Consider the following 26,428-nt stretch of genomic DNA (forward strand, 5'->3'; position numbering starts at 1 on the left):
TGGTGGATGGAGAACAAAGGAGCTGCACACAGGCTGCAGAATTCGACAGTCTGCTGGTTCCTCTGTGCGCCCCCAGTCCTACCGTGTTTCCGAGAACCGCCAGCATCTTTGACCTGAGTCAGATGAAATCCTTTGAGCTTTCCGAGGGAAAGGTGCTCCATTGGTAACCAGCATTATAGTAATTCTTTCCTCCCTGGCCAAGCTGAGATGCTTCCTCATAGTTTACTTTCTAGGCCTTACTCTTGCAAAGTGGAGTCCTTTGTTAGGGTTAGAATTTCCCATAAACCCGCTGGATCATTTGTTTTTGTTTGCCCTCTTTGAAATACTACACAAAGCAATCCCTGTAAAGGGCAGCGCTGTCCCGAAGGCGGAGAAAGGTCCCTGAGACAGCGGCTCCAAGTTGCTCTTTTCAGGCAGAGCCAGCTGAGTCATCTTATCTCAGGTGGCTGCTTTTCAAGGTGCCCAATTCAGGAGCTTTCCCTCTGGGAGCAGCGTGTGCCCCAGGGCGTCACGTGCTTTCGAGTGAGGGGCAAAACTTTGAGAAATCCCAGGGCCCGGGACGATGTGGTCTGTTCAGAAGAATCTTGGGGAACAGAATGGGCCCCCACAGTCCGTGCTCATCACGTCCCCACTCCCACCCCACCCCACCCCAGTGCCCGTGGAGATCAGCACTTGGCGTCAGGACAGAGACCAGATTAAGAGAGGAGGTTAGGAGGAAGCAGGGAACCCGGGAGAGGAGGCGAGATTGCAAAGGCACCTGCGCGGGCTCTGAGTCAAAGGCTGTCAGTCACTTCGGCTCAGGCTGCTCCGCTTGCGAACAGCCCAGCCCTTTCCCGGGGCCGGGGCAGGGGATTGCTACACGCCGGCTTACCTGGGGAAAAACCAGAGCCTCACTTTGGTCCCTTCCGGTAATTGACACGACAGGGCGCCCTGAAGGGGGAGGGGAGAGCTCCCTTCATAAATGGTCCCACCCCTGGGCAAGGTGGCTCACTCAGGAGTGTGCACCTGCCACCAGTCGAGCTCAGCCAGACTGCGAGACGAGGCGGAGCGAGCGGAGGGAGTGAGTCAACCATGGACAAGTTGAAGTGCCCGAGCTTCTTCAAGTGCAGAGGGAAGGAGGTAGGGGTCTGGAAACGGTGGGAGGTGTGGGGGGGGGCGCCTGGGAAGGGAACACTTCAGGGGAGGCCGTCTCAGGTTTTGCCTTCCGCGGCTGTGCCTTGGTTTCCACATTTCTCTTCAATTGCCTTCAAGTGTGCCTGAGATGTCCCCACAGGGTAGAGGAAAAAGAGAACAGCTCTTACTGGGGTAGCCAGAAGACTGAGGATCGATCACCTCAATCTCTACCGTGGGTATGCCCACAAAATCCTGGTTTTTGTCCCTCTCCAGACTGTGTCCATATGCCGGAGGGAAATGGGAAAATGCGCTGTCCTTATCTGACCTGAGAAACCCTCCATACCCCAGAGCAGCTAACAGGTTGGGAGAGAGCCCCTTCCCTCTGAGGTGGAGAGAGAGCTACTCCACCTGGTGGGACAGGAGAATTTGTCTCTGAGTATCACCCTGTGGCTTCCAGCCAGGGATAGGGAGAAAAGTCAAACTTGCCTTAACTCCAAACATCCCAAACTATATCAGCCTATAGGAAAAAAGAGTCTATAAATCCTTTCTGTTTTAGTAGAAGCTATATTGGATCCTTCTTCTCAAAGAGCTCTTACAATCTCAAGAGTGTTGATTTTATCTAATTCATCTGTGAGACTTTTGGATTTGAAGCCTTCATTTGTCCTTTATGCTGGGTACCACATGTAACCTTTCTAGCAAAATTTGGATGATCTCACCCAAAGGAGTAGTAAACATAGCCACCTCAAGCGGTTTTTGGTTTTGTTTTGTTTTGAAGCAGCCATTAGCAGAAATCTCCTCAACCTTTGGAAAGTGTTTCCCTTGGCTAAGTAAGGCTTCTGGGGTTTATTCTCCCCCCAACCTTTCTCTCTCTCTCTCTCTGGTGTGTGTGTGTGTGTGTGTGTGTGTGTGTGTGCATGTGTGTGAAATTATGCTTCTGTGGATTTTTAATAGTAGAAAGACAAACTCTTAATATTTTCCCTTCTCCAGAAAGTGACGGCTTCATCTGAGAATTTCCATGTTGGTGAAAATGACGAGAATCAGGACCGTGGGAACTGGTCCAAAAAATCGGATTATCTTCTATCTATGGTTGGATATGCGGTGGGATTAGGGAATGTGTGGAGATTCCCCTATTTGACCTACAACAATGGCGGAGGTATTCCCCCCCCCAACTTCTTTCCCTTCCAGTTTAAATGGTGTGCTGTATGGCCTCTGAGGCTATTTTAAGAACTGAGGAAAGGTATATGACAGTTTGGGTTAGTGGGGGGATGGGAAACAAGCATACCGTGTCCATCATTAGACTATGAGTTGCTAGCTCCAGTTAGGAAGCTGGCCTCACAAAATCCCCAGGTATAAACTTGATAAAAGTTGTGCATTTAGCACTTCTGAGTCTCTGGTTTAGGATTCAATGTAATCTTCCACTATGACTTGCTTTTCTTCATTTATACAAGTTCCCGTGATAATCTGTTCAGACTCAAGTTGTGTTTGGCTTAATTTAAGGCTGAATCTGAGCAAGAGGCTGGGGATTCTCATTCTAATCTGAAGTTCAAATACATTGGTTGCTTAAGTAGCATACAGCATTACATTTTGGAAACACAAGTGTGGAAGGAGTTGATTAAAAAGTAAAGGTTTAGTATTTTAAGTTGCAATATTCAGTTACATGTATTCCAAATTGGATTGACCATGTAGAGGATCCTTCTAGGAGGCAACAGACTGTAGTTCAAGACTCAGTGTTTAATTTCTTTTTTTTTTAAAGATTTTATTTATTTATGCAACAGAGACAGAGACAGCCAGCGAGAGAGGGAACACAAGCAGGGGGTGGGAGAGGAAGAAGCAGGCTCATAGCGGAGGAGCCTGATGTGGGGCTCGATCCCATAACGTCGGGATCACGCCCTGAGCTGAAGGCAGATGCTCATCCGCTGTGCCATCCAGGTGCCCCTCGGTGTTTAATTTCTGTAAAATGATACTGTTTATACCTCAGAGATCATTAAGGAAGACTCAATTAGAACAAGGAGAAAAAAAAAAACTCTGAAGTGACACACAAAGGGAAACAAAATGAATTGCACAATTCTCTAGTAGTGTTGAAATAACTTTTCACTTACACCATATTTTATTTACTTGTAATTACAGGTTCTATTAGAAGTGTAGAGGTGACATGCCCTTAGATTTCATAATTGGGAGCCAGTGAAACTGTGCCACTATAATTATTTTTCTTGATATAATAGGATTTTGTGTGGTGATGTTTTAATCTTATAGTGCTTGTAAATTGGTTGCATTAGAACATTCGTATTGGCCTTTGGAGACTCAAGAGAGAAGATCTGTTTATCAAACACTTTCAGTGTTGGTGGCAATAAATTCCCTTCTCTAGAGCCTACGTCGTTTAGTCATGGGTTGGGTCTAAGTTTGAACTGGAAAATGAGTTAGGAATCACAATCATTTGGGTGTCTAAGTCCTAAGGTCTAGTGTAGCGAAGAGCAGTCAGAGTCCTTTCCAGCCTCTAGTGTTCAGGTTTAGAAAAACCACCGGTTCAGAAATTCCCTGTGACTTGCCATCTTACATAGGCCCACTGGTGGCCATAAGTTTCCAGGGACTGTATTAAACTAGGTTTAATAGAGAATTTGAAACGTAGCCCCCAAATGCTATTATTTGTTGTATGCTATTACCTCTCTCACCTTTTCCTCTAAAAATTAATATATCGCAACTGTTCTCAGTTTTTGAAGATTGTATCATCTGGGTAATGCATGATCTAGGCTCTTTTGATTTTCTTTCTCTTCTGTCCGAGTGTAAGAGAGGAACATGAAATTCAGATTTGCCAAGTTGTTAATAGATCAGATTTTTAAATATGGTTAGGTTTGGAAAACTATTGCTGAATCTGGAATCATTTTTATCTATAGATTCTTTTTATCAGTTTATGAAAGAGAAGTGTCATACAACCTCAGGGTCTAAGACAACAGTATTAACAATTTGTGACTGGTATATTATATTAGCAATTTACCAATTATGGTTGTTAATAAAAACAATAATATAATGGGTAAAAGCTATATATGCCACTCAGGAAAACAATCCTTTTTTTGAAAAAAAAAAAAGCCAACAAACCTATTTATAATGGGCTAGTAAAATTTACCTTACTGTTGTATTTAGACAGGTATAGTCTGTATTACTTTTCCTCATATTTATCATTGGTAAGACTAAAACTTCTATTAGTCATTGTAGTGATGGTATGTACATTGCAACATCTACAAAAACATATTTGTCTCTATGTTCTAGTGACTAGTGACTTGTACATAACAAGTATTTTATTGTCTCATTATTTTTAATGGAATATATTTTGAGGGTTGGGAAAAATGTAATTCCCAGGTTTGATGTTACAATATCATATATGAAAAATACATGAGGAAAACAGTGCCACGTGGCTCAGTGAAATGTACGTAATCCAAAAGCCCATTTTTTATCTACTGATCCCCATGCTTTCTTATGAAACTTTGTTAAGACTTCTAGAGTACTTGATCAATAAGTTTAATATTCTGTCCCTGCTCCTACCTCCAGTCTGGCCAAAGTATGAAAGAGCGATTTATTATGTCCCAAAAGTGGGTGGAAAAAAAGTAAAATAATACAATTTTAAAGAAATCAAAAAGGAATCTGGATAATCTAAATGTAGGAGCATTTGTCCTTCCTTTTAAAACCGAAAGTTAACTTTTTTTGAGAGCGAGCGAACACGCGCACATGTGTGAGTGCTGGTGCGAGGGAGGGGCAGAGGGAGAGGGAGAGAGAGAGTCTCAAGCAGACTCTGTGCGGAGGGTGGAGCCCGACGCTGAGCCCATGGCCCTGAGATAACGACCTGAGCTGAAATCAAGAGTCGGACACCTAACAGACCGAGCTACCCAGGTGCCCCAGAAAGTTAACTTTGAACGTACCTCAAAGCTCCAGAATCTTTTAACAAAACCAAGAAATTTCTTCTTCACATTGAGGAAAGACCCTCATGACTATTTGGAGAATAATCCACAAAGCTGCAGTAACTTCCACTCTGAACCACGTTTAGCATTTGCACCCGAAGTCTTGAAAAACAAATAGACTATGTATTTGGAAAGGAGGGAGGAGGGAAACTAACTTTGAAGAGATACTGTGGGCCTGCCATTTTGTCAAGTCTTTTCACAGAGGCTCAATAATTCAGCCTTTACCACAGACTGATGAGCTGGTATCGCTCTCCCCATTTACGAGGAACCCGAGGTCCAGAGAGGTTAGGTAAATTGCCCCAGGTCACATAACTAGTAAATGGTGGAGTCAGGATATAAATCAACCACAGCAACGTCTTTAGGTAATACTAGAATCCCATTTCACAGATGAGGAAACCAAGGTTTAGAAAATCGACTAGTTTCTCACAGAGAGTAGTAAATCTGGGGCCTAATCCTAGTCCTCTGACTCCACTATATCAGAATGCTTTCAAAATGTTATGCTGGTTATCAAAGTGCCATCGACATTTTGGGACCTAATAGCACTTTGGTTCTATTTTGCATTTTCTAGGTGCCTTCCTGATACCTTATGCAATCATGCTGGCCCTGGCTGGCTTACCTCTGTTCTTCCTGGAGTGTTCGCTGGGACAATTTGCTAGCTTAGGTCCAGTTTCAGTTTGGAGGATTCTCCCGTTGTTTCAAGGTTGGTATTCAAGTGTTTTTCTCATTGTGCCTATTGGTCCCATGGTGTCTATAGGTGTCCTCGCTAGGGGGCGGGAAAATGTTTCATATTGGGACATGGTAAAGGCAAAGAAGCAGATGGTGTTTCTCTGAATATTTGCCAGAGAATTGAAAGACCAAATGGTAATTTGTATTTGTGTCTCTCGGGCTGAAGACACAGAAGGGGTTATGGAGGATACTAGAGGGGGTTGTAAGGGTGTCGTTATTTTCCTATAGTCACCTTTTAAAATCCCTTGGCACATAGTTACAGTCCTGTTGTGCATTCATTTCGTGGCTCTGGCTTTTTTTCTCCTTCATATGCAGTCTTTTGTCTTGTTGCTTTTGCGTATCTTTTACAATGCCTCATTCAGAAAAGTTGAAAGGCAGGTCACTATGTTTTCTGGGTTACTCCCTAATAGACTAGGACACTGGCGAAGTTTTTCAAAGTGCCTTGATTGCTATTAAACATCAAACAGCCTTCCTGTTTGAAGATGAGATATCATTTTGCAGCATCAAAAATAAATTTAGAGTGAGGTGAATAGAACATTGTGCGGGAAATATTAAGGAAGCCACCTCAAAAGCAAGTCTCGAGTGTCCAGGTTATATTCAGTATGCTAAACTGCCTCTTGAAACTAGGGAGTTCAAGAAAGTGGGGAAGTTTAAATCCAGATTGTTGCCGATTATTGACTTTCTTCGCACCAGCTGGTAGAAATGCTGTACGTTAACTCTGCACCTTTGTCTTCTACTTGCCAAAATATTGGTTTATGGATGAAGATGTAAGTAGTGGTCAGTGGGTCAATAGGATACAAGCTTTGAATAGTGTTTGTCCATTTTTAAGAACATGGATGGAACTGGAGGAGATTAAGCTAAGTGAAATAAGTCAAGCAGAGAAAGACAATAATCGTATGATTTCACTTATTTGTGGTACATGAGGACTAACGGAGATCATTTGGAGAAGGAGGGGAAAAATAAAGGTGGGGGGACAGAGAGTGAGACAAATCACGGGAGACTATGGACACCGAGAAACAAACTGAGGGTTTTAGAGGGGACGGGGAGGGAGGATGGGCTAGCCCGGTGATGGGTATTAAGGAGGGCACGTATTGCATGGAGCACTGCATGTTATATGCAAATAATGAATCACTGAACACTACATCAAAAACTAATGATGTACTGTACGGTGACTAACATATAATAATAAAAAAATAATAAGAAGAAAAAAAGAACAGGACCCACACTGATAAGAACTTTCTGACATAATAAGGGAGTAATGGCCATGGGCGATTTTTTATGTGAACTTGACGGATCCATACAGGTCTTCTGCCCTTGATCTTAGTACCATTTTCTAATTAACTAAAAAAATGGTTTCAGAAAGCCAATTATCAAAATAATTTTAGATTTGGGAAGAAAGCTATTTAGACAGTAGTCTTTCCTCCCCACTCCCCTGCCCCCTGCCAAAGAAAGAAAAAAAAGAAAGAAAAGGAAAGACAGTGTTTTTTGTTTTTTGTTTTTTAAAGATTTTGTTTTATTTATTTGACAGAGACAGCCGGCAAGAGAGGGAACACAAGCAGGGGGAGTGGGAGAGGAAGAAGCAGGCTCCTAGCACAGGAGCCTGATGTGGGGCTCGATCCCAGAACTCTGGGATCACACCCTGAGCCAAAGGCAGATGCTTAACGACTGCGCCACCCAGGTGCCCCAGAAAGACAGTGTTTGAACCTGCTTTCTCATTTTCAAACAGATTTTGTGGAAATTGAGATGCAACTGTGTTATGAATTAGCAAAAGATATTGTACTTGTTTGTTTTTGATTTCAATTGTTTTCTTTTCCAGGTGTGGGAATTACGATGGTCCTGATATCCATTTTTGTGACAATCTATTACAATGTCATAATCGCCTATAGTCTTTACTACATGTTTGCTTCTTTTCAAAGCGAACTACCATGGAAAAACTGCTCATATTGGGCAGATGAGAACTGTAGCAGGTCACCTATAGGTAAAGTTCATTTATTTATTTAAAAAATATTGTGAACGGAGCATCATTTTTTGATCTTTTCTAATAAGCTTAAAGGGTTACATGTTTTTCTAGCCAATTTAGGGGCAATTTAAAGTGAGCCATGGGGGGGGGCGCCTGGCTGGCTCAGTCGGTAGAGCATGAGACTTTTTGATCTCGGGGTTGTGAGTTCGAGCCCCATGTTGGGTGTAGAGATGACTTAAAAATCAAATCTTGAAGTGAGCCGCAGGTTATTGATGAAAGCAGGATGAAGCGTGGATAACTTTGAAAATTGATTAATGCAATGTGTTAAGTTCTGATGGCTGCCAGTAAAGCCAAGCCATCCTTAGGAGTAGGCAGGAGAGAAGGAAGAAAGTGGGAAGCGGTAGAGACAAGCACTATCCCTGATAGTACTGTTGTGTTTCAGGGGCCAGCACGTGTCATCCACATCATAAGTTGCTGAGCTTTGGGATCACATAGTATTGATATTGTAGACTATTACCACTGGGATTGCCTATGTATCGCAGAGAATAGAGTAATAAAGCTTTAACGCTTCTTAGGAATTTAAAGCTATCATTTATCTCTAAAGGTTAAGTAAGTCCACATCCTAAGAATTCCTTAGATCACTAAGTCCCGTCTGAAATGATTGTTTTTTTTTTAAGATTTTATTTATTTGACAGAGACAGACAGCCAGCGAGAGAGAGAACACAAGCTGGGGGAGTGGGAGAGGAAGAAGCAGGCTCCCAGCGGAGGAGCCTGATGTGGGGCTCGATCCCAGAACGCTGGGATCACGCCCTGAGCCGAAGGCAGACGCTTAACGACTGTGCCACCCAGGCCCCCCAATGATTGTTACTTTATAGCGGTTATTACTATACATATAATCACAGTTCGAAAGGGCAGATATTTACTCACTTCCAGCTTAGTAGCATTACTCCATTTGCAAGATTTCTTCTCTGCCCTGGCCAAGTAACAATCAAAATGGTTTAATTATTTTACCACGAGAACTTTTTTTCCAGGAGGGGCACCTGGGGGGCTCAGTCTGTTGAGCAGCTGGCTCTTGGTTTCCACTCAGGTCATGATCTCATGGGTCCTGGGGTCCAGCCCCTAGTTGGATGCCACACTCAGTGGGGGGTCTGCTTCAGGATTCTCTCACCCTCTCCTCTGCCCCTCTGCTCGCATGCTCTCTCTCTCTGTAAAATGAATACATAAATCTTTAAAAAAACACTTTTTTTTCCAGGAAAGTACTTGTCTAAGTACATGTCTGTGTGTGTATTCTTTTTTTTATAATTTTTAGTTACATATTGTAATGTCACTACAAATACGGGGGAGAGCATCCGAGTGAATAAAAGCTGGGTAGACGTCAACAGTTTAAACTGCATCAATGGAAGTGAAATTTATCAGCCAGGGCAGCTTCCCAGTGAACAATACTGGAAGTAAGTACGCTAGATGACCTACTTCTTAAACAGATGTTATTTAAAAGTTTTTGTAAATAACAATAAAATACGGATCAGTTCCCTCCTTACCTCATATAAGTAGAAAAAGAGAGGAATCAGAGCAAATTACTACTTGATAGGACTCAAATGCTTACCTAGCCTGTGTGGGTAGTAGCCACCTGCAAGATCAGCCTCTAGTCAACAAATTGTCGTTTATAAATTGTCTATCAAATGAGCACAATACTGTCCGTAATGATTTGTTCTGTGCTTATCATGTGTAAGTTAGGGCATTGCTCTGAAGAAAAAAATACTCAAGTTTTAGACTCTAACGAGCAAATTCAAATAATAAACTGTTGGGTGATGAGTAATATTGGGGGCAAAATTGCTATTATAAAGCTGCAATTTTTCATTATCCATTTTGCTTATAATTGTCATTATATGATAAAAATAGATATTTGGGATTATATTTATTTGTATTAACTTCAGTTGATCACTCTTTACTCTCCTTACTTATACCTTTTACCCTTCCCAAACTGCCTTGATTATTGCTGTAATGAGCTCTCCCTCACCTACATGTGTTCATGCTCTGTGGGATCCTTTTAAAATTTGGATCTTAAAATGTTCCCAAACATCAAGCTAAGTATTAAAATCCTACATCCATGCATGTCCCTATTAGAAATCATTGATTTTTACAGAAAGCTGTTGAAAAAGGCACAAAAATTGGGACCATTTAGGTTTGGTGCTACCTATGATATGATGAATAATTTAATTTTAGGTGTTTTCTTCATCTTTTACCTTGAGAAAAATACAGTAACAAATAAAAGAAATCATCTGATGTAAGGGTTGTTTTTTTTTTTTAACATAAAAGAACTTTGAAATACTAGGGGGCAAATCATAGCTAAAGGAATTAGTAGATCTTTTATTCTAGGGTTTGGAACTTTGGACTGGCTACAGTTAACCCTAAAGTTCAGAGCCTAGCTTTTCACTGAACTGTTTTTGCCCCTCTGTACAATAGTATCAATCAATAAAAGGCTCACATGGGGACGCCTGGGTGGCTCAGTCGGTGATGTGTCTGCCTTCGGCTCAGGTCATGATCTCGGGGTCCTGGGATTAAGTCCCACATCCAGCTCCCTGCTCAGTGGGGAGGTTGCTTGTCTCTCTCTGTCTGCCCCTCCCCTGCTTATGCTCTCTCTCTCTCTCAAATAAATAAAATCTTTTTTAAAAAAAGAAAAGTCTCGCATGACACTGGTGTGTTAATAAGATAGACTACTCATGAAATGTCTCCCTGGATCATAGGTATTACAAAATTCAATGTATGAGGACAAGTGATTCTGTGTTCATAAAAAAGCCTTGTGTGTTTTCAGCAAAGTGGCGCTCCAGCGGTCAAGTGGAATGGATGAGACTGGAGTAATTGTGTGGTATTTAGCACTTTGTCTTCTTCTGGCTTGGCTCATAGTTGGAGCAGCACTATTTAAAGGAATCAAATCTTCTGGCAAGGTAATTTGGAAAACACATTAGATAGTGATGAAGCTCTTTTCCAATTTCATTGCAGTTCAATGTCGAGCATAATCAAATGCATGTTTTTTTCTATAATGGGAACATTCGAACATGTGAAAAGCTTTCTAAGTAGGCAGCCTAGCCATAAAAAATACATGAGATCCCTGCCATTGGTACAAATACAACAAAACAAGCAAAAACTAGTACTAGGCTTGTGCGATTACAGCTGACCCTTGAACAACGTGGGGGTGAGGGGTGCCAACCCCCCTTGCAGTTGAAAAGCCAGCTATAACTTTTGACTCCCCCACAACTTAACTACTAACCTCTTGCTGTTGACCAGAAGCCTTACTGATAGCCTAAAGTCAATTAACACCTATTTTAGTATGTTACATATATTATATATCTTATTTTTACAATAAAGTAAGTTAGAGGGGTACCTGGGTGGCTCAGTGGGTTGGGCGTCTGCCTTTGGCTTGGGTTGTGGTCCTGGGGTCCTGGGATCGAGTCCTGCATCAGGCTCTCTGCTCCTCCCTCTCCCTCTGCCCCTACCCTCCCACAACTCATGCTCTATCTTTCTTTCTCCTAAAAATAAATAAATAAATAAATAAATAAATAAATAAATAAATAAAATCTTTAAAGTAAGCTAGAGAAAAGAGAATGTTATGAAGAAAATTGTAGGAGAACATACATTTACAGTATTGTATTTATTGAAAACAAAATCCTTATGTAAGTGGACCCATGCAGTTCAAACCTGTGTTGTGCAAGGGTCAGCTGTATTCAGAAGTTGGACCCTGATAGCTAATATGGCATTTGGAGGCTTGAGTGTATATTTTAAAATCATGTGTCCTATTATATAAATAAGCATCTTGAATGGATTATATATTGCGATGTTTGGTTTGGCAAGTCTAGATCCTCATTATATAGGGTTAGTATCAGGATTCCTTTAATGCGAGAGAGGAAAAAAAATCAAATATGCAGTCGTTTTCTTAAAGCTGGCCAGAATTGACTTAGAACCCTCTTTTTCAGTGAGGAGTCCTCTTCTGAAAAACATATTTTCCCCCTTTATTGTTTTATTTTTTAAACTTTCCCGAGAGCATCATGGCAATTTCAGGGAACAACATGAAATTTTCTCCATGAACAGTTGTACGGTACCCAGAAAAGTAAATATTTATGTGCAATTACTAGACTGAAATCTCCTTAAGGATGGAGGACAGGGATAACTGTGGATACTCTCTTTGTATTCCTGGTATAATATCTAGCGCATTCAGTTCATGCTAAATTATAATGAGACACTCTGTTTAGACCACAAAAATACTGTGAACCTCACAGAGTCAGTGGAAACTTTCCAAAATAATGTTTCAGTCGCATGTTTTTGAAACCTGTGGTTCCTTTTTGACGTTCATATTGAAATAATCCATTAAAGGCCATTTGCCCAGGCAATTAATTTTTATTGGTCTCTGGATGACTTTAAATAGTCTCCTTGGGCATATTGTCAAACATAGGACATCTATGGATCAAAGAAATCGTCCACATTAATGAAAAGCCAGCCTCAAAGGCAATCTGCTCATCTGGAACCATGTGTTATCCAGGCTATAAGTACACTGCTATGTGTGCTATCAAACTCTCTTAATGGTAGCTCTAAGGATAATAATATCAAGTGTTCAGTATTCACTTTAATCAGCTTTCATGGGATTTGGACATCTACTAGGAGATTATTTTCCTTCTCCTTGGGGACTGAATATACACTAACTATTGCAGGTGTGAAATCATTTCCCTTCCCACCTCCATGCAGTAATTTACCAAGAAGTGATATTCAGTCCCTTCAGACATTTATAAAGACATATTTAGGAAAGCACTCTACCTAGATTCCAAGTTGCCACTGCTGATGTACTGTGTATTTACAACATGAACCCAGGAAATACTGCTTCATATATCAGAGTGTTTTGAAAATGGATCATCTGAGAGAGTGGGGAGAAGAGAAAGAGAAAATTATGCCACTTTTGGCATTGATATCACCAGGTTTGTTAATAACTTATGAAATCTATAATACTTAATTTTACCAACGTCAACTGGCAAATAACTTTGTTCATATACGATTACATAACAGGACTTAAAAATTTAACTTATCTACCTCTGGTTGTTTTTCTTGGTAGGTGGTATATTTTACAGCTATTTTCCCCTACGTTGTCCTGCTCATCCTGTTAATCCGAGGGGCGACTCTGGAGGGTGCATCGAAAGGCATTTCATACTATATTGGAGCACAGTCAAATTTTACGAAACTTAGGGAAGCCGAGGTAAGATTTCATTTGGATTTCAAATTATCTGAGGAGGTAAACCTTAAAAGCAAACACTGAAAATCTTTGGTTGCACGTGAGTGTCATAATGTAGTGGCTTACAAAAGAATATGCAGTTAAATTTTAGTGTTTCTGCCTACTAGGAAGTCCAGTGTAGCCATTTAACATGATACTAGTGCTTTCCTTTTGGAAATGAGATAATCATTTTTAGCAGTAAGGCTTTAAAAGTCATATTATTTCTATAACTGAGTCTATTTGACCAAAAGTATTTGGGGCCTATTAACCTGAGAAAGAACCTTTCATGTTTGGATACCTACTTACCAGTTGATAAGTAGGCTGATGAGACTTCTTGGATAAACTCATAAGATTTCAAGATTACGGGTGAAAGTCTAATGGTCTAATTACACATTTTAATTGTCTTCAAAAGTTGACATCCTCAAGTTAAGATCAAAGTGTACCTAATGGATTAGGAAGTTAAACCACAAATTTGAAATGAATGAAGCATTCCATAAACAAAACTGTTACTTGTAAACAAATGTGTGCCATGGATATGAATCAGGTAACCCTCTTTTACCTTTAGTCTATCGCCAGATAATGGCTGTGTGTATCATGGATACATAAAATCTCTTACACTTTTGACTGCAGAGAGCATATAGATTAAGTGTACTCTATATAGGATCCTTCTATTCACACAGCCTAAGAATGGTTTCACTTTTTCAGTAATCGCATTCACATTCTTGGCACACATTAAGCTTCTGGCCAACTAAAACACCAAGTCTTATGTTGAAGTCAAGAAACACGATGTTACCATTATCTTCCATACTAGCAGTGCTATCCAAAATGGATATTAGTTTTTTTGCTATGGTATTCTTTGAGGAACTGATGTTTATTTCCAGCAATTTGCTATTTTTTAAATACTTACAATCTGGATATTTATTTTTTTTGAAGATTTTATTTATTTATTTAGAGAGCACATGCAGGGGGAGGGGCAGAGGAGAGGGAGAGAGAGAATCTCAAGCAGACTCAGCACTGAGCGTGGAGCCTGACACAGGCTCCATGTCACACCCTGAGATCATGACCTGAGCTGAAATCGAGAGTTGGACACTTAACCCACTGAGCCACCCAGGAACCCCACAATCTGGATATTTAATTATTGGTTGTAGAATCTTTCTGCTAAGCAAGTCAAATTTATCAGTTTTTAGTCATGGCAAACCATCCTTTACTTTTTTTGAAAATTGAGATGTGTCTGGTCTTTGGTTTCCCATATGCAAATAATTTTCACTCAGTAGTTAACCACAACAGCCTTAAATTATTTTAGAATGGACTTTTATTATTGTAGTCTTGGAGATTAATATAGTTTGATGTGTCCACAGGCCATTTGTTTATTTCTTCATTTATCTTGGGCCCCACATCTTTTAACTTTGTTTGGTAATATCTTCCCAACTGGAAGACCATTTTTGATGATGAATAAGAAACAAATAAAATGGAAGTTGGGATTCATCATCTTCTCTCTGTTAGATAAAATAATAATTTTAATTATTATTAAAGATAAAATATTAATGCACCCTCAAAATGGTAAACTGTTATATAAATATGAGCACACAATGATTTCAATTACTGCTGTTATACTCTACTGTTATAGATGCAACATTTTCCCTAAGAAGTGGACCCTCCATTTTCTTTAAACTTCATAACTTTGAGCACAGGTGACAAGCCCCTTTGATATTCTTTTAGTGACTTTTACAAGCCTCAGATCACCTGAGCTCTATAGTTCCTGAAAAATTTAAATGATTATTTTATATTGGTCCACTTCAATGTCTCTATTACCTTTAAAATATCAGACCTAAACCTAAAGCTCCCTGTGAAACATACAATTTAATCCTCCCTCCTCTTCACCCCGATACTAACAGTACCCCCCACTCCTTCTTTTGGGTTTGGTGGTAATGATAATTTTTTCTTAGATCTTTTTTTATTTCTTACAATCCATATTCTGAGCATGGGATCATAAATATATATATGTTTTTCCTTTTCTTTGAGTATCTGAAATTCGTTGCCATCTCTAGGAGAGCAGAGAACCATACAAATTTATAGCTAGAAGGGTCTTCTGGTCTTCAGTGATTATTTTACTAACTCCTTCGTTTTACAGTGATGAACTAAAACCCAGAAAGATTCACATTTAATTAAGTTTACACAGCCAGTTTGTGCATCTTGAATGAAGATTTTCTAATCCCTAAATTAGTAATTTTGTGTAGAGCTATGAGACTGATAGATATGGAGATTAGAACTATGTTTGGAATTTTGCTTCACTTTATTTGCAACCTAGGTACACATCATGGTCTGCAGTAGCATTTTGATAGAACCTAGACCTGCCACACCAATTTCCAGCTCCCCCTAACTCACATATGAATACAAAATGTATCAAGTAAAAGCAGCTGAGAGGTCAACATAAGCGTGTTGCTCATCTCTTAATATGTACAGGTGCCTAAGAAATAAGAGCATTTTATTTGTAACAATTTTGTCACAAGTGAAATAACATCTATCATCTATCTATCTATCTATCATCTATCTATCTACCTATCTATCTATCTAATCTATCCATCCATCCATCCATCCACACATCCACTTTGCTTTCCACTGGCTGCCTGCCATTATAAATCCATTATAAGGTAATAATAATCTAACATCAAGCTGTATTCTGAAGACCTAGTGAATTTTGCTCCCTAACAACTCTTATTTCTATTGAAAGTGGAAATAGATTACATACCTTTCAAGGGGGAATTATAGTTTTTAATTTCCATAAAAGAAACTGAGTATCAATTTATGATTGCTTTCCCTGATAACAGTAAGAGTTACCATTGAGCACCCTAATAGTTTGCATATGCTATCTTATTCAGTTCTCACATCATTCCTAGTACACTTACATCGGCATCCTCTGCAGCAGCTCCATTTTACAGATGAACAAACATGCTTAAAAATGTTAAATAAATTGAAGTCAAGGAGAGTAAGAGATATTGGATGTAAACTTCATTCTTTTTGACTCCAGAGTTAGAGCTCTTTGTCGCCATGTTATATTGCCTGGTTTTCACTGAGCCGTCCCATTTTAAAATGGACTAAAAAAACCCCACTTTTGCCCAGATCTTTGCCAATCTATTTGAAATCTACACAGTTAGGTTTTTTCTTTGGGTAATGTTGTATCTACAGAAATTCACTGTTAACATGGATTTGCCTAGATTAGTTTCTAAGATTATTAATGAGTAATTTTTAAATCTAAATTATTTTGTAAATTTAATTTAAATTAATAAGTAAACTGTAAAAGGTAGACTAGTGAAGGGGTAGGATTAGATGAAGTGAGTGGGAGGCTGCTTAAAGAGTCGAGGTCGGCTACGTGAGGCTCTAATCGAACAAACACGGGATGAGGGAACTGGTGATCTAAGGGATACTAAATATATCATCATTCTTCAAAAATTGCCTAGTACTATCCTTGTTACGAATGGATATGTATCTATCATCCCCAAATTCATATGTAGAGTCAATAGAATTTTAATCAGATTGACAGCACAGTTTTAATCAGATTGACAGCACAGTTTTCCTCAGATCTTGAGAATGGATTGTAAAATTTATGTACAAGAGAAAAAGGCAAAAAAAAAAGGTGTTTTTGAAGAAGGAAGACTTGTTCTAGCAGATATGAAACAATATTACAATGCTATAGGAATTAAAATAATACAGCATTAGCATAGACATAGACTTACAGACCAGCAGAAGAGAACAGTAGTCTCAGAAATAGATTCATGAACATTTGGAACTTGATATGTAGCAGAGGTAGCAATGCAGATCAATGGGGAAAGGATGGACTATCTAATTGATATAACTGACATCCAAGTGATATAACTGATAATATCAATTATCTTAGGCAATTGATACTTCATTTAGAAAAGAAAATGAATTGGGCTCTCCAATTTAATATGTACTGTATCATTTTTTCTGGTTAATTGAAAACAATATGAACAAAGCTTTAAATCTTTTAGAAGAAAATGTAGGACAGTATCTATGATCATCGGCTGAAGATTTCAAGTCGGAGCAATCAAGGACAATACATAAAGGAAAGATGGGCACCTTTAGTTACATTAAAGCAACAATAAAATCTTGGACTCATCAAAGGTCACAATGTTAAGAGGTGAAAAGAGTAAGCCACAAATTGGGAGGAAAAAATAACATATATAACAGACAAAGGATTAGAATCCAGCGTACATAAAGAATTTCTAGAGGTCAAAGAAGACAAATAGCCCAAACAAAAAACTGGCAAAAGACATGAATAGGAATTTCACAGGGTAAAAAATCCTGTGGAATATAAAGACATAAAACCATACTAAACCTTATAAGTAATTAGGGTAATGAAAACTCTCATTTGAGAATATTAAAAATTCTGATCAATATTGGCAAGAGTGTGAAGCAATGGAGCTCGGAGCTCTCACACCTAGCTGGTGAGAATCCGAAGTGTAAAATAATAGGGCGATATTTCATAAAAGAGAAGATGCATATACTCTTTGACATCACAGTCCCTCAACTAGGTATGAGGGGACACGCACGGGGATACTTACAGCTACATCATTTTTAATAGCAAAATATTGAACCACCTCAATGTCCCTCAACAAGATAGAGGATGACCTGTGGTATACACAGTGGGGCAATACGGCAGTGAAAAAAATGTTCAAAACTACCTATGTTTAACTAAACCATATGAATTTGTCTATATTTTTTCAGTTTTGACACAAAATTGAAATTTCGTATGGTTCAAATTGATAATGGAGAACTATCATACAATACAGAATGAAAAAAGGCAAGTTGTACAGGTTCACACTCATTAAGAAAACTTTTCTATCAACTCAATAATGTGAAAAGCTAAATACCATATTATTTGGGTTTACATGTGCCTAGGGTAAAAATCTAAAGAAAAACAAGGAAATGAGAAACCCGGAAGTCAGGATAGCAGTTACCACTGGAGAGGGACGGGTGACCTGATCAGAAAGGGGCATTGGGAGGCTTCCAAAGACTGGTAACATTTTATTTTTTAAGCTGAGCAGTGGGTTTGGTGTTGTGGTGTTTACTTCATTATTATTCATATTTATTCATTTGTATATATGAAATCTTTTGAAGAAGTAAAAAAAAGTGTATGTTTTTAAAGATTAAATTATCTTCTCTTATAGGTTTGGAAGGATGCTGCCACTCAAATCTTTTACTCCCTTTCAGTGGCGTGGGGGGGCCTAGTTGCTCTGTCATCTTACAACAAGTTCAATAACAACTGCTTCTCAGATGCTATTGTAGTTTGTTTGACAAACTGCCTCACTAGTGTGTTTGCTGGATTTGCTATTTTTTCTATATTGGGACACATGGCTCATATATCTGGAAAAGAAGTCTCTCAAGTCGTAAAATCAGGTATGTGATGCTATATGTTAATAACTTTGATTAAGTCGGTATCGCTCATTTAAGAAACACTAATATATTTTACAGCAATTTACTTAAAGCACTCAAGCAAGGTTTAGGCTATTACATTTTCTTTCTCATTTCATCTTATATAATTTGATCAATGATGTAGTAATTCTTAGATGGTCTGAGAAAACAGGACTGTATTAGGGAACAATTGTTTAAAAAGTTTATTTTCTGAATTTTGTGGAGTCCTTAATATGAACTGCTTGCTGTACAAGTATTAGCATCATGGATGCCTTTACATGCATTAGCTTCATTTAATTAATGTGTATATATATATGTATTTATGCATATGTGTATTCATATGTATATGACTGTATGAGAGTATGTCTGTGTGTGTGTGTGTGTGTGTGTGTGTATGTATTTCTCCACGTACACATGCAGCCTTGGGTCTGAATTTTTATTTTTTTATTTTTTTAAAGATTTTATTTATTTATTTGACAGAGATAGAGACAGCCAGCGAGAGAGGGAACACAAGCAGGGGGAGTGGGAGAGGAAGAAGCAGGCTCCTAGCAGAGGAGCCTGATGTGGGGCTCGATCCCATAACGCCGGGATCATGCCCTGAGCCGAAGGCAGATGCTTAACCGCTGTGCCACCCAGGCGCCCCTGGGTCTGAATTTTTAAAACACAGTAATATCATATAGATAGAAACCCAGGTAAATTTGAGTGTCCAGCTGTGTCCAGCTTTAAAGGAATCTGATTAGTGAACTTCCTAACTTTAAAGACGTTAGCTAGGGATGCTTAATTATCTGGCTAAGATTCTTAGGAAAAGAATTCCAGGGTTCTTGGTAGTAGGAATCCCTCATTAAATTTTTATGTACGGCCAGTATCATTTGATGGTGAGACCAATGCAGGAAAATAGAATGTTAGGACTAGAAGGGACTTGACAGATAATCTTGTGTCCAACTCCTCATGTACAGAGAAGTGGACTGATGCACGGAAATGTTATGCCTTGCAGAAGATTAAATCATTAGGAAGTGACAGAGCCTAGGCTAGAAGCTAATTCTCCTGAACCCTAGGTCAGTCCTCTGGGAGTCTGGAGAAACTCAAAATACTTAAAACAACTAAATGTCACATAATACAATCGGAAAAAAAAGTTACAAGCAACTCTCACAATAATATACACGAAATAGAAAATAGGATTCAATTTCTAGTTTTGTTAACATACAATTTTGTGCGTGTCCATATACTAATTAAAATGGCACTACAGACAGTGATTCTGGGCGGACATTTGGAGAGACGGCTGAAGACTACACAGGCAGCTCCGTGAGCATAGCTTTCTTGATAGTGTAATTCTTTCAGAATTTCTAGGCTTAATTTAGGCTTCTGGGGTTTAAGACAGTTGTTATTCTTCATGAATCTCTAAAAAATGAAATAGCTTAAGCAAAATTGTTGAAACAGTTCAGATTTCTTATGTGAGAAATGTACCATTTACAAAATTCAGCTCACTGGCTCAATTCATGTCACACGCTCCCATTATCACTTCGTTGAACAACCAAGTCAAATATTTTCAAAAGTGCAAGTGAAATAGTTGCCCGAGGATGTACATCACGGATTGTGTCACCAGATTAGAATGAAAATTTTCTAGTATCTTATTTTGAAAATGTCCAAATGTGTGAACTTTTTGGCAACTAATTTAAATTAAATGTCATACATTTGTCTTAGGTTTTGATTTGGCATTCATTGCTTATCCAGAAGCACTAGCCCAACTCCCAGGTGGGCCATTTTGGTCCATATTATTTTTCTTCATGCTTTTGACTTTGGGTCTCGACTCTCAGTTTGCATCCATTGGTAAGTAATACTCCCAGTATTACCATATCCCTCATATTTTACTCACATTTCTTCTACTTAAAAACATTCTTTTCTTACCCCTTGTTGCCCCCATTAGCTTTTACTCTTAGAATCTGAAAATTCTTTTTAACTCAATTTTAAATACAGAAAAACACAAAGTACTCACATAATAGATACCCAAAAGGAACAGACGGTAATATTTTACATTTGCTTCAGAAATGAACTTGAAGTCCCCTCTGTTTCTCTCCCTAATACAATTCACATTTCTTCCTTCCTAGAAACAACTGTCACCATGGATTATGTGTGTTATTCAGTCCGTGTCTGTATACGTTATATACGTATCCATAAATAACATACAAATGTTGTCACATAAATGTGAAGTTCCATAACATACATATCATTCTGACAGTTGTTTTTTACAGGTATTGTGAATCTGTGTTGATACATACGCATATAGATCGAGTTAATTCACAATCTGTTGCCGTAATGTTGGGCATTTGGATTATTCCCAATTCTGACAAATGACACACGCTACCGCAATGATTGCTCTCGCACGTGGCTCTATGTACACATAGGGATTTTCCCTAGGGTACACACCTACATGTTCCGAAACATTATTCATCAGACCACTCCTATAGATGACACACTTTAATAGTTGACTATCTTCAGTATAAAGTCTGGCCTCCTCTAGTTGACTTTCAAAGCCCTCGAAAATTTCAAACCTGTATCTTAATCCTTTCACCCCTACATCCTTCTGCTTTCAGCCAGTACTCTGTTTCATGAACACATTTATTTCTTAAACCTAGAAGGCCTATCTGTCTCCATGCCATTTATTCAAATATTCACCTTATTTAAAAGTTCTCCTAGAATTCTTCCTTCTCTGCAACGCTCTTTCAAACTACATCAGCCCTCAGGGATGCATTATCTTGTAGTTACAACCGATGAAAAACCTTGTAAAACAGACTAAAAACAACAAAGAAAGAGAGCTGCGTTTGGTTTTTATCCAAACCAACAAGTGGTGACTGCCAAGAGAAAGGACCCCCTGGATTTTTAAAAGCAGGCGGTAGGCACTGGGTCTGATACACAACTGAAGAATCCCTGAACGCTACCTCTGAAACTAATAATACATTATATGTTAAATAAATGAATTTAAATAAAATAAAATTTAAAAATAAATACATAAAAAATAATACACTTCATTTAGGGGAAAATAAATAAATCAATAAAAGCAAGGGTAGGACCCAGAGTATATTTTCCGCATATATTTGTAAATTTGATTAATAGAGGTTGAATTCTTTGATTAAAATTATTGGCAAATGAGTTGACCTATGACATGCCATTTTTTCCCCCTTCTGAAGAAACGATTACAACAACAATTCAAGATTTATTTCCCAAAGTGATGAAGAAAATGAGGGTTCCTGTAACTTTGGGTTGCTGCTTGGTTTTGTTTCTCCTTGGTCTCGTCTGTGTGACTCAGGTATTACTATAGTATTTTTTCATAGACAAATCATTAGTTGGAGGGTACTTTATCATCTAAAGGAGGAAAAGCGAAGGTCTAAGAGGATGTTTAGGGACAAGTCCAAGTCTGACTCAGCTCACGGTTTTCTGAGTTCTAGCCCAGAGCTTTTCCCATTATAGCACAGTTTTGATAGTTAAGTATATTGTGAAGAGGGAGGAGACCCAATAATGGACAATTTCCCCCATTACAATAAAGTTATAGACTTCAAACACATGCTGTATTTTTGGCAGCTACTACACAGTACCCAGACCCTGCATATCATTTCGATAATCAACTATTCTAGATGCTTATTTTTTCCCAGTGACTCAGTATAGGATGAAAGGTGCATCCTTTTTGAGATATTTAAAGCCACATTTGTGTTTACATTTGAAAGTATTCCTCTTTAACATCTTAGCACAGGTGAAACCAAGGAGCACATGTTAAAACCAAATGAATAGATTTGATTTAAAGACTTCATCAATCATCAAAATAATTAAAAATATACTTAGATGTCATTGGTATTTTTTTCTTTCGGTAGGCTGGAATTTACTGGGTTCATCTGATTGACCACTTCTGTGCTGGATGGGGCATTTTGATTGCGGCTATACTGGAAATAATAGGAATCATTTGGATTTATGGTAAATAGCAACTATAGAATTCTCTATGCCTTTTATTGAGATAACCTAGTGTGATTCTTTTTCATTATGTTTACTAAAACCGTAAAGTATAATATTACTGGAAAAATTGCTTAGGAATAAAATGTAGTTGAAGGTGTATACTTCATTGCTAGAGTATAAGAAAATGTTTAGACAGAAAGACAATCTGGGGCCACAGTGATTAATGGAGGACAATGTGAGCAAGGACTGAATGCACTCTTCCTTTTTTCTAAGGCGGGAACAGGTTCATTGAAGATATAGAAATGATGATTGGAGCAAAAAGGTGGATATTCTGGCTGTGGTGGAGAGCCTGCTGGTTTGTCATTACACCTTTTCTTCTGATTGTAAGTATTAATATGCCATGAATTTGGTATCAATGATATATGTATATTTGAACATTTCTAAGATAAACTTGAAGAATAATTCATATTGGAGACAATAAGGCAAACTAAGGCCATAAATTAATGACTTTCGACTTTTGCTTTATGACTACAAGTTGCCTCAAATAAAATGCCTTTGCAGTATTGTTTTTGAGGCTATAGGTTTAAACATTTACCATTTGAGAAGATGAACAGGCTCCCAAACGTAAGATTTAAAGGTCCTACGTACTTAAAAATTATCAACAGAATAAATAAAATAAATCATTCATCTGCTGTTACCCTAAGAAATATGCTGCGTCATCTACAATGCTCCTAACCTCTGCTAAGACCCAGACTCGGCCTGCGAAGGACTGTGATCTAAATACACGAATTGCTAAGAAACAACACTCAGGTTTTAATACATATTTCTGTTCTTTATGGGAGGGATTCACTATCTGAAATTACTAAAAGAAACTCACCACTGCCAACAGAGGCAATAGTTTATGTTAAATTCAACAACTGGTGCTATTTAGGAACTGAGGGAAAGCAAAAGATAGCTTACTGGACAGACCTGGCATATAGACACGATATCATTAAACAACAGATCAGGGCAGTCAATGACAAAATAAACACATAATAGGATGGAGAATTACTGCAGTGGTGGAGGTGGGGCCATGGCAAAGCTTCATAGAGGACGGGTTTTGGTTCTCATTGCCTCCATGCTTCAAAGCTTTTCCTAGGAAAGGACATTAAATAATTTGATCCAGAATTTGCTTCACATCTGAAGTATGATGTTTGTTTTAGAGGGTGTTAACTTTTATTTTTTTCACATTTTTATAAGGTCAGTTTCAAGTAGGGAGCAGTTCGGGACTGGATGTACTGAATTAAAATATTTTGGATGCTCCACGTTCTAGCTAAATGATTTGGATGGTGGTACTAAATATTGTTTTCCTCTTCTGACAATTCTCCATAATAAAATAGGCTCTTTATCAATTTAGAAGCACTCACTAGACTTTTTAGCCAGCTAGTTTTTATTGATTACATAGCTTTGACAACTGGGTTTGATTTAAAATGCATAAGTATTAAATATTCAATGATATGCATTATCATCTATTTTGTATAAAGTGATGTGAAGTCATGGATACTTCAGCATCCTTCATCCATTCTCTTGTAGTTATGTAAAAAAAATTATGATAATTGGGAAATACATTTAAATTACTGTAATTAAGTCGAATTATTCTATTAAATTGATTATTAATCTATTAGATAAAATTAATCTATTAACCTTGAACACCTACTTGATAAAGATTCCTACATTCCATTTCCCCACTGATTTTAGTAAAACCTAGACAGCTAAATAATTTAGAGAAACTACTAGGTGACTCTGCTTTTTGTTTACTTGGTTTCGTTTGCTTTATGGATTTCTAAATAATTAGTTTTAATGCTGCAACATGTCTAGGAGGTTTTTTAAAGGTTTTTTTTTTTAACTTGGCTTGTAAGTGTTTTCCTTGTTAAGATTCAGATTTCACTGTTTTACCCAAACATACATTGAGCTTGTTTTTCTCTGAGAGAGAGGCTGGAAGTGAAGTGTGCTTCAGCAAATACATACCAGCGGCGTGTGAACGTGTCTGTGTTTTGGGTGTGGAGTAAGGGGTGCTCTGTGCAGTGGGAAATAATAGAAAGAACTGCTAAGCAAGGAGGAAAGCATGTTCACTAAAGTATACTTTACATTCTCCTTGAATTAACTGGTATGCTGGCTAGCTTATAGCATAGAATGAAACCATACTATTGTAAGTGAAAGTTAAAAGTTCAATAATGGAAATGTTCAGATATTGTTTTATTTTCGATCTGAAATCATGGTAAAGTAGTTTATTGAAAAACATGTTAGTCCAGTATTTGTATCTTTTATAAATATATGGAGGTGCTCATTTTGGATGAATTTATTCAAAGCCAAATACATTTTATTTAGATTAGTTCATTTAGTATTATCTTCTGGCTAGTTATTGGATTATCTGAGTTGCTTGAATGTATCTTCATTTTAATTGCTTTTGATAGATTATTTCTAAGGAATGAGATAAAATTCTTAACAATTAGTGCAGTTGAAATCGTTAGTGCAGTAATGTCTAATCTTTAGCATTGTCTCTTCATACTTTACTTTTACAGGCAATTTTGATATGGTCATTGGTGAAATTTCATAGGCCTAATTATGCCAAAATTCCATACCCTGACTGGGGAGTTGCTCTAGGCTGGTGTATGATTATTTTCTGCATTATTTGGATTCCAATTATGGCCATCGTAAAAATAATTCAAGCTGAAGGAAATATCTTTCAAGTAAGCACATTTATGTTATTTATACCCTACGGAAAGCACTTACAGAATGAAGATTACTTATATGGTGTTTATATGGAATTATGAACCTTTAGGCTACTTTTATACCTGATACAATCATCTGATTACTGCGTGCATAGCATAGCTTTACGCCATTTATGTATCTGTGTGTCTCGTACTAGACTTTAAGCTCCTTTAGGAAGAGTCTTTTGCTTCTATATCCTCAGGCCCTATGAGAGTGCTCAGCACATAGAAGTTATGATATTTATACTTGTACTGAGTTGTCCCCGAAGATGACACAAAGCAAATGACCTTTTGGCTTTGTATATCTATAATCTTTAAACACATTGTCTAGTTATAATATATGTCCTCATAGTGTGTTTAGACTGGAAAAAGCCTGGTAAATTATTTCAAACCCAGTCTACACCCTGAGTGATCCCTCTTGCATGGAAGTGTTGTAGGCTGATGGAGTTCATTACGACATCTCACTAGGACAATGACTAGGACAAATCTCAAGAGTCAGAGTTTAAATAATTTCCCAAGCCCACCCCAATCCATGGTTTGACCCTGGAGCTCCCTTTGTCTGGTTCTTGAAACCTCCCAAGTATACACTCATTTAAATCCTCACCTAACTCTCCCTCTAAGGGAAGGACAGAAATGTCGGACAATTCAGTAAAGATACGTGGTTGATTCCATTGTTCAAACGGGCTCATACACTTTCTTTTAAAATTATTTTACATACTCAGTTATTTTGGTTTCGTTAGTGTAATTCTAGTAACAGTTAAATTTGAGTATCATTTTTTTAGCACACTGTATTAAGAATTTTGATGATCACTTTTTTACCTTTTTATGGTTCCTATTTCATTTTGGTTAGAAAAGAAACTTAATAATATGGTTTGATATTTGCTTGTTTACAGATTGTAGCACTTATGGTCTAAAACAAGCTTTTTTTCTTTTTTTTTCTTTTCAGCGCATTGTAAGCTGCTGCAGACCGGCTTCTAACTGGGGTCCATACCTGGAACGGCATCGTGGGGAGAGATATAAAGATATGGTAGATCCTAAAAAAGAGACTGACCATGAAATACCTACTGTTAGTGGCAGCGGAAAACCAGAATGAGATCTAATTTTTAAAAATATGTGGTCATACAATGTGAGTCTTTTAGAACAGAGGAAAATTTTATTTATTTGTATGTTAACTGAGTAGGAAAATGTATATACTATGTTCATGATAGTATAATCTTTTTTCCCATTTAAGCAGGAATGTAATATAATGTGAATCTACTAATACGTAACAATGTGATTATTATATTTCTTTTTAGATTAT

General features: G+C 38.0%; 1 protein-coding gene across 1 annotated transcript; it reads left to right on the top strand.

Moving 5' to 3' along the window:
- Nucleotides 1-998: 998 nt before the first annotated feature.
- On the top strand, nt 999-26,428 carry SLC6A14 (solute carrier family 6 member 14). Its single transcript, XM_002916075.2, has 14 exons — nt 999-1,119; nt 2,101-2,266; nt 5,632-5,763; nt 7,606-7,767; nt 9,059-9,197; nt 10,562-10,694; nt 12,848-12,988; nt 18,193-18,421; nt 20,138-20,263; nt 21,622-21,740; nt 22,300-22,399; nt 22,652-22,761; nt 24,940-25,107; nt 26,075-26,428. Exons 1-14 carry the CDS (start codon nt 1,072-1,074, stop codon nt 26,219-26,221), a joined length of 1,920 nt encoding a protein of 639 aa, XP_002916121.1. The 5' UTR covers nt 999-1,071; the 3' UTR covers nt 26,222-26,428.

The sequence above is a fragment of the Ailuropoda melanoleuca genome, chromosome X, assembly GCF_002007445.2.
Source record: "Ailuropoda melanoleuca isolate Jingjing chromosome X, ASM200744v2, whole genome shotgun sequence".
NCBI lineage: Eukaryota > Metazoa > Chordata > Mammalia > Carnivora > Ursidae > Ailuropoda > Ailuropoda melanoleuca.